This window comes from Cucurbita pepo, chromosome 19 (genome assembly GCF_057944985.1).
Source record: "Cucurbita pepo subsp. pepo isolate OVF chromosome 19, ASM5794498v1, whole genome shotgun sequence".
In the NCBI taxonomy this organism is placed as follows: Eukaryota; Viridiplantae; Streptophyta; class Magnoliopsida; order Cucurbitales; family Cucurbitaceae; genus Cucurbita; species Cucurbita pepo.
In genome coordinates, this window is record NC_141816.1 from 12,213,176 (window position 1) to 12,226,913 (window position 13,738).

At 37.8% G+C, this 13,738-nt stretch overlaps 3 protein-coding genes across 3 annotated transcripts; 2 read left to right on the top strand and 1 right to left on the bottom strand.

Moving 5' to 3' along the window:
• Nucleotides 1-25: 25 nt before the first annotated feature.
• Nucleotides 26-4,258, top strand: LOC111781746 (floral homeotic protein AGAMOUS). Its single transcript, XM_023662437.2, has 9 exons — nt 26-209; nt 450-700; nt 2,289-2,370; nt 2,814-2,875; nt 2,949-3,048; nt 3,127-3,168; nt 3,621-3,662; nt 3,742-3,901; nt 3,991-4,258. The coding sequence occupies exons 2-8, from the start codon at nt 495-497 to the stop codon at nt 3,898-3,900; spliced, it is 693 nt and encodes a 230-aa protein (XP_023518205.1). The 5' UTR covers nt 26-209; nt 450-494; the 3' UTR covers nt 3,901; nt 3,991-4,258.
• Nucleotides 4,259-4,343: 85 nt separating this feature from the next.
• LOC111781743 (GDSL esterase/lipase At1g29670) lies at nt 4,344-6,423 on the bottom strand. Its single transcript, XM_023662435.2, has 5 exons — nt 6,116-6,423; nt 5,818-5,942; nt 5,496-5,741; nt 5,158-5,410; nt 4,344-4,691 (listed from the first exon to the last, which is right to left on the bottom strand). The coding sequence occupies exons 1-5, from the start codon at nt 6,360-6,362 to the stop codon at nt 4,468-4,470; spliced, it is 1,095 nt and encodes a 364-aa protein (XP_023518203.1). The 5' UTR covers nt 6,363-6,423; the 3' UTR covers nt 4,344-4,467.
• Nucleotides 6,424-8,957: 2,534 nt separating this feature from the next.
• On the top strand, nt 8,958-13,731 carry LOC111781096 (subtilase family protein). Its single transcript, XM_023661525.2, has 8 exons — nt 8,958-9,092; nt 9,169-9,361; nt 9,442-9,603; nt 9,746-9,857; nt 11,345-11,906; nt 11,980-12,080; nt 12,428-12,788; nt 12,873-13,731. The coding sequence occupies exons 1-8, from the start codon at nt 9,012-9,014 to the stop codon at nt 13,620-13,622; spliced, it is 2,322 nt and encodes a 773-aa protein (XP_023517293.2). The 5' UTR covers nt 8,958-9,011; the 3' UTR covers nt 13,623-13,731.
• The last annotated feature ends 7 nt before the right edge of the window (nt 13,732-13,738 follow it).

Sequence of the window (13,738 nt, forward strand, 5' to 3'; positions counted from 1 at the left end):
ATCACCCACTCCATAGCTGCTGATATAAAGGGTCGCTTTCTTTACTTCATTAATACACACACCTCCCTCTTTGGCTACCTTACTTCTATTTCCCTCTTCTCTTCCCCTAACCTTTTAGAACACAAGCTGTGTGCATTGATCTTCCTTAAACACAGCAAACAGCCCTTCCTTTTGTTCTGTCTTGGGAGTTCCGTCTTCAACCAGCTCAGGTTAGTGATCGAAATAAAACAAAGCTTTGATTCAGCTTCTGATTGTGTTGCTTATTCACATGTAAATCCACAAAAAAAGGAGATTAGAAGTGATAGAGCAAGTTTTTTAGCCTCAAAATCTGCATCTCACAATATATCTTCTCTATTCTTCTACCTCTTTTGGGATCATCAGAAGAGGGGAAGCTGAAAAATGAAGATTTGGGGTTTGATTGATGACTGATCTGCTTGGATTTGGTTTAGGTAAGAAGCTAATAAAGGGTTCCAGAATCAACAAGAGAGGAGAGGATGTCTGATTCACCTCAGAAGAAGATGGGAAGAGGAAAGATTGAGATTAAGAGGATCGAAAATACAACAAACCGTCAAGTCACTTTCTGTAAGAGACGAAATGGACTTCTCAAAAAGGCTTATGAGCTTTCTGTTCTGTGTGATGCTGAAGTTGCTCTCATCGTTTTCTCAACCCGTGGCCGCCTCTATGAGTATGCTAACAACAGGTAAACAACAACACTCCTAACCTCGTACATTATTTTCTTCAAATGTTCCTTTCTCCGCTTGATTTGTGTTTTTTTCTTCTCAAACTTGTTGCTGATATGGATCCTGGAAGGTTTTAGCTCAGCTTTTAGGAAGAGCAAGATATTGGGAATCTGGGTTGCGTTAAGAATAGTCTTTTTTTGAAAGATTTGAGTTTTATGATATCAAAACTTACCAAATTTCTTTGATTTTTCTGAGTTTTTTTTGCTATAATTGATGAGTTAGATGGTTTTTGGCGTGGTGGATACATAGATCTGGTATAACAGATGAAAGATAGGGCATATTATGGAAGGTTGAAATGAGTAAGGGTTTTGGTAAGCTTATGGTTATGTCTGAGCTCAGCTCTTTACCTTCCTCCATTAGTCCAATCCCACTTCATCTCCTTCACATTTCCTCAATACAAACGTCAGTTGAACATAAAGAAACAGAAAGTAAGACCATATTAGGGTTTCAAACTTGTGGGTTTCCATGAAACATGCTAAAACACCCTTTTCCAACCAACCACCTCCAACTCAAGATTGAACTACCTAACAGGTTTCCATTCAAACTTTGAAATAAAAATCTCATTAGATCTTCAAATATGAACTAATCAATCAATCTTTGTCCGGATTATTAGGGGTAACCCTCTGATTAAACTTGTATTAAACCAACCGAGCTAATAGCAAGTCAGAAACTTTACACAAGTTTAATCCTTGTCCCCATTGTTTGGGAAATGGGGTATCTGGTTTCAGATTTTTGGTCTAGGGCTTCAAGAATCAGCCAAAACAGAGAATGGCAATCCGATTCAAAAAGAAACTAAACTGGGCTTCTTGATTTTAACAAAAATTTTGAATCTTTGTAAAAAAAAAAACGTATTTTTAGTGAGAGAGATTAGGGTTTTGAATCACGTAGAGCCAAGGTGAGACCTTTAGCATTAATCTTAATAGGACAGCTGCTGTAGCCACTGATGGAAATGGACGGCTGCGATGTACACAGTATTTGAGACAAAGGGCTTTTACCGCCACTTATGTTTTCTAAGAGTTCTTTTTTTTTAGTTCTTGTGTTGTATCGAGGTGGATAAGAGGGTGGAGTTAAGTTGATTAACCACTATACAAATGCGTGTATGACACTTGGCAAACTCTCATCCCTTTGATTGGATTAAGCCAATCATAATTCGAGATCTCTGTTGGATGTTTCAGACATAGCCAATCACCAGCTCGACGAAATTAAGGTATCAGTGCATCGGTAAAGGAAATCATGGATAAGTTTTGGATAAAAAAGAATACTTAAATGTGGGAACTTTTTTCTTACCCTTCAAATTCCGTCACATCCATTGAGAAGCAGCTGACCCTTTGATGTGATTTCTATCATTCATTTTGCTTTTTATGGGATTTCGTAAAAGGACTCAGTCAACTTGAGAGAGTTGGGTTAATGTGACAGTAAAAAACTTAAAACACGTAGCTTCTTGAGAATAAAAAACATGTTTTAATGCTTTGTTTTTTTGCAAGTGGAAGAACATCATAATTGTAATGATTAAGGAGGTTATTCAACATGATATGATTTTAATTGCAGTGTGAAGACAACAATTGATAGATACAAAAAGGCATCTTCAAATTCTCCGAACACCGGATCTACTTCTGAAACTAACACTCAGGTACACTTCAATTTCAAATTCGTTACATGTGGAGAAATGGGTCTATAAGAAAACTTAATGCATCAAACAATTGAGTTCAAATACAAATGGTCGTGAAAAGGGATTCATTTACTAGAACTAACTTGTTCTAAAGATTTTCGAGAAGTTTAAGGTTTTGTTCTTCAATATGGAATATTAATTAGTCTATTGAGTTTTTACTGACATCGACACGAACCAATAATAGGTGCACTAGCTACATATTTGATAATGAATTCTGATTTGCTGGTGTTCTTTACTTTATCTTATTAAATAACACCAAATTTTCATACCTAACCCTAGCATTTTGTGCTCAATATTTGATATAAGTGGATCATGTTGTGAACCCTCAAAATGGGTGTAACCTTTTATGTTGGGTATCAATCCAAGGTTAAGGATACAAAACTTACTATTGAATGACATGCTAGTTTTACCAACAAGAAGCTGCCAAACTGCGTGTTCAGATTGGTAATTTGCAGAACTCAAACAGGTATGTTAACACAAAATTTATGCAATCATGTGTTCATTACTTGTTCATCTTCTGAAGGGGATGTTGTTTCCAGGAACATGCTTGGTGATTCTCTAAGTTCTTTGAGTGTAAAAGATCTGAAAAGTCTTGAGAGCAAACTTGAGAAAGGAATTAGCAGAATTAGATCCAAAAAGGTTGGTTTTCTTCCTTATTTTTTTTAAGTTTCTTATCTTAAAATAAAAACACTTCCTTTTGCTCTCTCTCTCTTCCAGAATGAACTTCTCTTTGCTGAAATCGAGTACATGCGCAAAAGGGTAAGCTTAATATCTTTTAGTTTTTCAGAGTGAACTTTGGCGGTTACAAATGGTATTAGAGCCAGATACTCGTAGGTGTGCCAGCGATGACGCCGGGATCTCAAGGGGTGGATTGCAAGATCCCACATCGATTGGAGAGAGAAACGAAACATTTCTTATAAAGATGTGGAAACCTCTCCCTAGTAGACGATTTTTAAAACCACGAGACTGATAGCTATACGTAATGGGCCAAAATAGACAATATCTGTTCAAACGAAACAACTTTCTAAATGGGTTGTTTAAAAGTTGAAATTCCCAATCAGGGTTTCATTGATTTTCCTCCAAATCGTAGAAAAGGCCAATCTTTTGAAGTTTTGGTTGCAAGAACTGTATAATGAATGATGTGAGTATATATTTGTAGAATGAAGTGATTATATATTCTTGAATTGAATGAAAAAAGTTGATCATTACAGGAGTTTGATTTGCACAACAACAATCAGCTGCTTCGAGCAAAGGTCCCTTTTTTTCGTTTTCAATCTTCCTGTCTCTCTCTTAATGAGCAATTGACATTGAAAATTGTAGAAATTGATGCAGATAGCTGAGAGTGAAAGAAATGTGAACATGATGGGGGGAGGAGAATTTGAGCTGATGCAATCTCATCCCTACGATCCAAGAGACTTCTTCCAAGTCAACGGCTTACAACACAATCAACAGTATCCACGTCAAGACAACATGTCTCTCCAGTTAGTATAAGGTTCTGTTTTTACAGTTAAATAAGAAGCCATTCTGCCTCTCTGTCTCTCCCATTATCTAACAAAATCCCAACCAAACATTTCGATGCAGTTAATAATAATATGATTTGAAGCACTCTGATTGTTGGATTAAGCATAAAAGAGTGCCCCATCTGCTGGTTGAAAGGTACTCCAAGGAAGTTGAAGATTAACCAAGTCTTAGCTTCTGGACTCAAAAAAGACTTATTCTAATATATTAGTATATCTATAATGTTGTTGTATGCTATGAATCCAAACATTAATAACCTTTCTTTGTCTTAAATCTATGTCTGTGATACAAACGACTAACATCTTTTCTCGTACTTACTGCTGTTTTGTTACTGTTTCACTGTCTCAACTTTCTCTGCTTCTAATTATGATACAATGAAGTTAGCTTTGAAAGCGAAGAACAGGATGCTGGAAGTGTTGTTCAGCTAATATATAATACATTTCATTCTCATTGATTGAAGGAAAGGACTTATAAGCAATTAAAGGAAAGGACAGACTCTTCCAACTTAGATTGCGTAAATTACATAAGTTTGGATTTAAGCTAGAGTTGAACGAGGCGACGAATGTCGATCGGGTAAGCGTCGGAGGGTCTTTGAGCGCTGTAAGCTCTTCTTCCAATAATGGTATTTCCAGCCTCAGTTGGATGAAAGGCATCCCAAAATAGATACTCTCTTCTGTTAGGACATGGGGTTTGGAAAGGCAAACATGTTATTTGCCCATTGTTCCTCCCAATCCCACAGCACCCAGCATTTGTGACCCTAAAACCTGCATTGTCAAGTAAAAAGTTAAATGGGGAGGAGGACGAATCACTTTTTACAAGGGTGTGGAACCTCTCCTTAGTAAACACGGCCAGAAAAGAAAAGTCCAAATAGGACAATATCTACTAACGGTGGACTTTAGCTGTTACAAATGATATTAGAGCTAGACACTGAGAGATGTGCCAATGAGGAGGCTGAGCTCCGAAAGGGTGGACACAAGGTGGCTGGGCCCGAAGAGAGTGGATTGGGGGGGTCCCACACCGAACGAGTGCAAGCGAGGACGCTGGGCCCCGGAGGGGGGTGGATTGTGAGATCCCACAAAGATTAGGGAGTAGAACAAAACATTTGGGTGTGGAAACCTCTCCCTAGTAGATGAGTTTTAAATTTTTTTAAAGAAATCTCGAAAGAGAAAGCTTAATATTATATGCATCAAAACAAGGAGACCATAATGAAAAAAAGACTGATTGTTATACCAAAAGATGAAGGGCTGTTTATGATATCTTGGAAAATCCCATAGGAGTCAACGTAGATGAATCTTGCATCAGGCTGGTCTCTATTGAGTTGATTCACCAGCCCTTTCAGCCTGTTGTTAAACATCTGGTTCGCAGAGTTGTAGCCTTGATTACAAGTTCTCCCATCTGGGCTATTCGCCAGTGCATTTGGGCTGCACCCAATTTGCCCCACGCCAAACAGCACAAACTTCCTTGCTCCATTGTCATACATGATCTAAACACAACTCTTCACTTTAGAATACAAGAATTCGATCAAAGTCTCACGTTGATTAAATAAAGCGACATATAAAACTGCTGACCGATAATTGTTGAGTGTACTGCTGAATGAGAATTTGAGCGTATTGATCGGGCGAGAATCGACGACTAGTCGAATAGACTTGAGGCATGAAATAGTTGTTAAGGTAATCATTGCTACCCAATCCAACAGAATATATACACCTGCCCAAGTAATCAGCAGCTGTGTTTTCATCTCCAAGGATGTTTACTATCTGTTGGACGATGTTTTGGTGATTTCTTACTTGACCACTGAAGGGAATCCTGTCTCCCTGTCACATACATACCCATAATCAAAGTTTTAGTACTAATCAAAGAGGGTAACTGTCATAACTGAAAAAAAGTTACCAGTTGCTGGCCAGTTTCGTCCCTGATGCCAGCCGCTGCAGACGCATAGTTCACGCCGCTAAGTATGTCTCGGCCTCTCGTGTTGGAATAGGCAGGGATGTAACCATTAAACCCCAACAACTCCGCTATAAACCATGAGTGAAAATGTTAAAATATCATTACTAGTTTAATAAGTTCAAATCCAATAATTGTTCCGAGTCAAATGATTTAAATATTTTTAAAAAATAAATTGTCTAGACTCTATTACAGTAAGTGAACATGATCTTAAATCACATACGTTTAACTAAAATGTACGTACCAATGACATCAACGGTGGTCTTGCCGTTGGAGAATCTTCCGGTAGGGCCACGGGGGAAGTCGATGCCGTATGGGAGGTAATCAGCGCGAGCCAAAGAAGAAAGTTGATTATTATTCCCATTGTCAACTAAAGAGTCACCAAAAATGAAGTAGCAAGGAACTTGCTGAGCGCTACAACACCACAAGGCACTCATAAAAAGCACCACAGCCACACCCCAGAGCTGCTTGGTTGCAACCTCACCGGCCATGGCCACTACAGAAACAGCACTCGAGTTTGTGATGAGAATTCAAAAGGGGGAAAGAGTGTTTAAATAAAAGGGCTTAAAGAAGAGGCTTCTTTACAGTTGAGGAAACGAAGACAAGGTCTTTGGCATTAAATTTAGCGCGTATGAATGAGAGCAAAAAGTAAGAATATTGAAGGTGGGCGTGTCTGGATGTGTTGGCAATCATTTGTGTTGGTTTATGGAGATAATATTTATTCGTGAAGCAATTTAAAGATAAATACACGACTTAATTAAATTACATAAATAAATGCTCCAAACTAATATAAACTTGTAGAGATATAATTTCCATAGAAATAGTGAAACAAATATTATTTCTTAATTAAATATTGGATAAATGTCAACGTCAAAAATAAAGAGCAAGTTTTAAATGTAAATAATGGCAAAGTTGGTGACAAAATTTAATGTTTGGGCCTTGGGGGGGTTGGAAGTCCATGCCCAGTAACATGGGCAATCAATTGCCAACGACAATCCACACCTTTCTCATTTGACCGACATGTCGTCACCAACAAATTTTAATCTTATTTTAATCTATCAATTTGACCGAAAAGACCCTTTTGGTAATTTCCTAATTGGTATTAATATCTTTAATAAAGCCCATTTTCACGCAAATTCGCAATTAAGACGTGATGGAAAATAAATGATTGATTTTTTTAATCAATTAATGGTTGTTGCAATTATAATTAACGGAGTTAGGTTTAATAACACTATGGATGTTGTGGGCCCAGCCTCTTCCACCCCATATTTATCTTCTATTTTAATTTTCATTTATTTTCATACAAATTAAAACAAAAAATCCAAATTAATAATATTTCAAACTGGGCCGCTGATGCGGGCTTCCCGATTAAAAGGCCCATTTAAAATAAAATCAAATATTTAATTTAGACTTACAATATACTTTCAAAAGATATTTTAAAAAATTACTTTGAATAAATAAAGAAAAATAGTAATTTTAAGAGAATTAATGCTATAAAATTTTTATTTTTTTTTTAAATTAACGCTCGTATTATTTAAATTACCACTCATTTCTTTATGTATAGGAATAATGAATCGAACAAGCCCAACATAATGTGAATCAGTAATTATACTAATTTGATCGGAATGTACTCTATTATTGTGATTGGTGATGTGCACTACTAAAGTGGAGGATGAGGTGACGGTTGATGATCGTCGTAGCTCCATTATACCCAAATATAGTTGACTTAATCTAAGAAAGATTAAAGTTATTTAGATCCATACGTAACGTAACGTAACGTAACGTAACGTCGGAATAGGTAGCTCGGCAGCTTTTATGCCAAATGGGTATGGTGTGTCACTGACAAGTGAAACCTATAGATTTGTTTTATTTGTTTGTTAATATATGGTTTGGATGTAAATGTTGAGAGAGGAATGAGTATGAAAAGTATAGACAAATTGTGTCCATTCCATTGTTAGCAATATTGTCTGGTAACGCATGGGAAATGGGTGGTCCTTTCTTACCCTAAAAAATTGGACTTTAATGTACAAAAGAAACACAAAGTTCCCAACAGCCCATATCTCTTCTCAAAATCAACCCTTCTCTATACACATTGTTGGTTCGTCTGGGCGGCTATAGGTCTTTTCGGTCCTCAGTCTAGTCTTAAAACACGGGAAATAACCTTTTTTGAATGTCCTAATAGTATTCAGTTGAAAACGGAAAGAAAATAGTTGACAATGGTACTCTTATAGGAAAATGACTTGAAAATGGCACGGAAGTGAAACCATTTTTTAGTGTTTTTTTACTGAACATGTGTGTCAGATAACATGAGCAAAACTCAATCGACATAAAATATGTATTGTTAGATGAACACGACTCTCCATGATAGTATGATATTGTCCACTTTGAGTATAAGCTCTCGTGACTTTGCTTTGGGCTTCTCCAAAAGTCCTCGCACCAATGGAGAAACTATTTTTTTTATTATAAACACATGATCATTCCCTAAAATTAGCTGATGTGGGACTTTCATCATTCAACATATATCTTCGATCAAGATGTTATAAGTTTAAATCTTCTACACATATGATGTGAACTTCCCGTCAGATGGAGAGAGAAATAAACCACTCCTTATAAGAATGCAAAAAACTCTCTTTAGTATACGTATTTTAAAACGGTGAGATTGATAATGATACCTAATGAGCGAAAACAGGTTAAAATGACATTTATTGTGTAAAATAAACATAAAAACAAGGGAGTTAAAATTTAACATGAATTAAATTAACGTACTTAAATTAACTCCATATTTTATATTCTAACCTAAATGACATTTATGGTTTAAACTGAATTAAATATACAATTTAATGAGAATATTTCTGTCGGAATATTGAAAAAAAAAATGTCAAAATTATTATAAATACAAAATATTTCCTTAAATAAAGACGAAATTAGGTTCATATTTAATCCACCATTTAAAGAAAATATATATTAAAAGAATAAAAAATAAAAAATAGAAATTGCAAAGTTGACAAACTTTAAGCTAAGTGATGAAGATGAGGTGAAAACCAAATAGATGCGAAATTTGAAAAAGATATTATTTTTTTTTTTAATTTTTAATTTTTTGCTTATAAATTGTCTCTCTGAATTTCGCCATTGACAACAAAATGGAGACATCAAGTTTGTTCTGCCTTCTCCTGCTGCTGCTGCTCCTCCTCCCACCCTCTTCTTGCCTGGCTCAAAAACAGGTCGGATTTGTGTTCTCCAAACCACCAATAATTGTAATTTGTTGTATTAAATAACAATATTATGTGATAATGTTAGGCTTACATTGTGTACTTTGGAGAGCATTCCGGAGACAAGTCATGGGAGGAGATAGAAGAGAGGCACCATTCGTATTTGATGTCTGTAAAAGACACTGAAAACGATGCAAAATCGTCTCTTCTGTACAGCTACAAGCACACCATCAATGGGTTTGCTGCGGTGCTTACCCAACAACAAGCCTCCAAACTTTCAGGTGAATTTCGTTCATTACAACAAGTGTTGAGGTTGGGCATGTGTTTGTTGTTTAAATGATGGGTTTTGTTTTTGGGGCAGAATTGGAGGAAGTGGTGTCTGTAATTGAGAGTAAAAGGTACGGCATGCACACCACAAGGTCGTGGGAGTTCTCTGGGGTTGAAGAAGATAAGCCCAGGCTTAGTGATTTGGTTTCTAAAGCTAAGTCTGGAAAAGATGTGGTGATTGGAATGCTTGATAGTGGTAATTGTGTTTCACTGTTTCTCATGTGATTCCACTTTTTCTGGAATTTTTCTCTCTCTCTCTCGTATTATGCTCTCATTTTCATTGCATGTGATACAATAATTCTGACGTTCCATTTTGAATTTTGTTATTATATCATAAGGGGTGTGGCCAAAATCAAAGAGCTTTAGCGATAAAGGAATGGGTCCCGTTCCAAAATCATGGAAGGGAATCTGCCAAACCGGACCTGGCTTTCAATCACCTCATTGTAATAGGTGCACTCTCTCTTCCTCTTCTTCCTTGCTTTTTCTTTACCTCTCTCAAAATTCAATATTTGAGTCACTTAGGATCCGTTTGTGAGTGTATTTGTGAATCCGTCCGTGATTTTAGTTATGAATAGTGGACAAATTGGTGTATTACCAAATCACACACCTATTACCACAGGTGGTAGATATAGGTATTTTGAGAATACGCCTTAGATATTGTCTTCTTTAAGGGGTGTTTAGTTCTCCTCCCCAACCAACGTGGGATTCTCACAATTTGTTTGTTGGTTTTGCCTAAAACGCGAATCCCTTTAGGTTCAGGTCATTTAATGTTGTTTTGGCTCGAGTATTAACTATATTATATAACAGTACATACGATCTTTCTATAACATTTAGGACATAATAAAACTAAAACTTTAAAGATTTATTAGACAATTTTGAGGAGATTGACAAATAAATCATGTAATTGGAATCTCATACAAAATTTGTGTAACAATATACGTCTACTACTGGCTGATATTCTCCTTTTTGTACTTTTCCTTTTAAAGTTTTAAAACGTGTCTAGTAGAGAGAGATTTTATTTTGTTCTGCTCTCTAACTAATGAGAGATCTCATAATCTAAACAACGTTGACATCAGTGTTGGGGTGTGGTGGCGTTGGTTGGATTGTGTGTACAGTTGAGTGTGGGCTAAGCTTTTGTCAGCCTTGATATCAAACAAAATTTAGTGGGGGGTTTTTTTGCCCCACAGCCTTCATGACCATGCATCTTGTGGAGATATATATATTAGCACTGCCAACCAACAACGAGGCATCGCTTTCTGTTGAAGGTCACAGGTCACAATGTGTGTGCCTTTTTCACTTTATTATTCCTTACATCTCTCCTCCTTTGGGTTTGGTCTCATTTGTCATTGAGAACCCATCACTGTTCATCCACTTCCCTTTCCTACTATGTTGGAATTGACAACCACTCCCTTTTTTCAGATTCTTTCATTGCTATCCTAAATCCATGAAGTGAAAACCAGAAAAAATGCCTCAAAACTAATTATGAAAACCCAGATGTTTCACCAAAAACATCCTTAATTCCTCCTTCTCATCATTCCTACCTTATACTTTTCCTTTTTTGTCGTTTTACTTTTTCGATAAAGTGTTTACATATAAGATTCGATTCAACAAATAGCTCAAATCGACTCTCGATCATAACTAGTTATAAATTTGTGTTTGTGGAGCTAATATCTAACTCCAGAAGTATGTTGTTAAATTTCTAGCCCGTTTGAGAACGTCCCAATAGCACTCAAAATTTGTCAATGGTAGCCATAAAAAGATGACCCAAAAATGGCTTGACAGCTAAAATATTTACCGGGTTTAGGTCGTAAGGTCGTATTTATGATAATTATTCAAACAAAATTGTATTTATTTATAATATTTTTAATGAATTTGAGTTTTGAAACACTAACGTGGGTAAATTTTATATTGTTTTATTTATGATTGAGAATTTTCAGAAAGATAATTGGAGCTAGATATTATGTAAAGGGATATGAGCATCATTTTGGTCGTTTAAATGAAACAACGGACTTCCGATCACCGTGCGACATGGACGGCCATGGATCACACACCGCCTCCATTGCCGGTGGCCGGAGGGTCTACAACGTCTCGGCCTTTGGTGGCGTTGCACGGGGCACGGCCTCTGGTGGCGCCCCGGGGGTTCGACTGGCAATATATAAAGTTTGTTGGGCGATTCCCAACCAAATGAAAAGTTTGGGAAACGTTTGCTTCGACACTGACGTGCTGGCCGCCATGGATGATGCCATTTCCGATGGCGTCGACGTTCTCAGCTTGTCCATTGGAAAATCAGATCCGTACAATTACACCGATGACGGAATCGCCATCGGAGCTCTTCATGCCGTTAAAAGGGACATTGTGGTGTCTTGTAGCGCCGGAAATAGTGGCCCTACGCCGTCCACGTTGTCCAATGTTGCACCGTGGATCATCACTGTCGGAGCCAGCACCGTGGATCGGGAATTTTACTCTCCTGTCATCCTCGGAAATGGGTTGAAAATTAAGGTTAAACATAATTAATTACATTCTTTAATTTTAATTACAAATTTGATACTATAGTAATTGGGTGGAATTTTAGGGATTGTCGGTGGCGCCGTCCAAATTGAGGAGGAACAAAATGTACCCATTAGTGTATGCTGTCGATATACAAAAGCCACATGTTCCCCGAAACGAATCTGGGTACGTAGTTATTAACTCCCATTTAATTTATAATCATTTAATTTAATATTTTTATTTATTTTGGTCATTACCTTTATCTAGTTTATAATAATTTTTTATTAATATTTTTATTTTGATACATAAATCATCCATCCGTATATAATTTGGTATTTGTTGAGTGACATTTGAAAAAACTTTTGTTGAGAGACAGTATGAGATATACACTTAAACACTTTGATTATTGAAATTGGTTGCTATCAGCTAGAGAGATAAATTTCTCTTTGGTTTCAAATTAAATAAATTTTTGAGGGTGTGTGAGTGGGATAGATTTTGCTCTACATTTTATATTTATTTGGATTTTGTTTCAGATCATGTATTGCAGGCTCGCTTTCACACAAGAAAGCCAAAGGAAAGATAGTGCTGTGCTACAGAGGACAAGGAATCAGCAGATACGCCGGCAGCCTGGAAGTGAAAAGGTCCGGCGGTGCTGGAATGATACTCGGGCTCGTGCCGGCGGTGGGAGCGAGGCTGCACGCCGATCCCCATTTTGTTCCGGCAACGGCGGTGTCTTACGACGATGCAAATAGGATCCTTAAATATATAAAATCTCACCGTAATCCAACCGCCACTATTGTTCCACCCATCACCATCTACGGCTCCAGGCCGGCGCCGGCCATGGCCAATTTCACAAGTAGAGGTCCAAGCCTCGTCGACCCTCATTTTCTCAAGGTGCTTTTTCTTTTTTTCATTAATCTTTTAGAAAATTGCAGGATTTAAGGAATTTTGAGCTTTTAATTTTGGTCAAAATTGCAGCCTGACATAACAGCACCTGGAGTGGACATATTAGCAGCATGGTCAGAAAAAGATTCCCCGACAAAACTCCCAAAATCCTTTGACCCTCGTATTGTCAAATACAATATCTACTCCGGCACTTCCATGTCCTGCCCTCACGTCTCCGCCGCCGCTGCCCTCCTCCGCGCCATCCACCCCACTTGGTCCCAAGCCGCCATCCGCTCAGCCCTCATGACCACCGCCACCACCACCAACAAATACGGCCACCCCATCACCGACGACTCCACCACCGACAACTCCCCTGCCACTCCTTTCTCCTTTGGGTCTGGCCACTTCCGCCCCACTAAGGCTGCGGACCCCGGGCTTGTGTACGACGCCAATTACACGGACTATCTCCACTACCTCTGCGGCCTGAAAATGAACTCCATTGACCCTTCCTTCAATTGCCCTCCACGTGCCCTCCACCCCCACGATCTGAATTACCCTTCCATTGCTATCCCTAAACTGAAAGGCGGTGTGAGGATCAAAAGGACGGTGACCAACGTGGGCGGGGGAGGTAAAAGTGTGTACTTTTTTGAGAGCTGGGCGCCTCCGGGCGTGGCGGTGAGGGCTTCTCCTAGTGTATTGTACTTCGATAGGGTTGGGCAGAGGAAAAGGTTCACGGTTACGGTGAGTGGGAAAGTGAAGGGTAATGGATACTCCTTCGGTTGGTTCGCTTGGAGTGATGGGATTCACTATGTCAGAAGCCCAATTGCAATTTCTTCAACCTAAAATGATATTTATTCTATCATATATAGTGCATTCATAGTTAATAATATTGGGGTAAACAATGTATTATCATTATTATTATTATTATTATTATTATTATTATTATTATTATGTGTGAC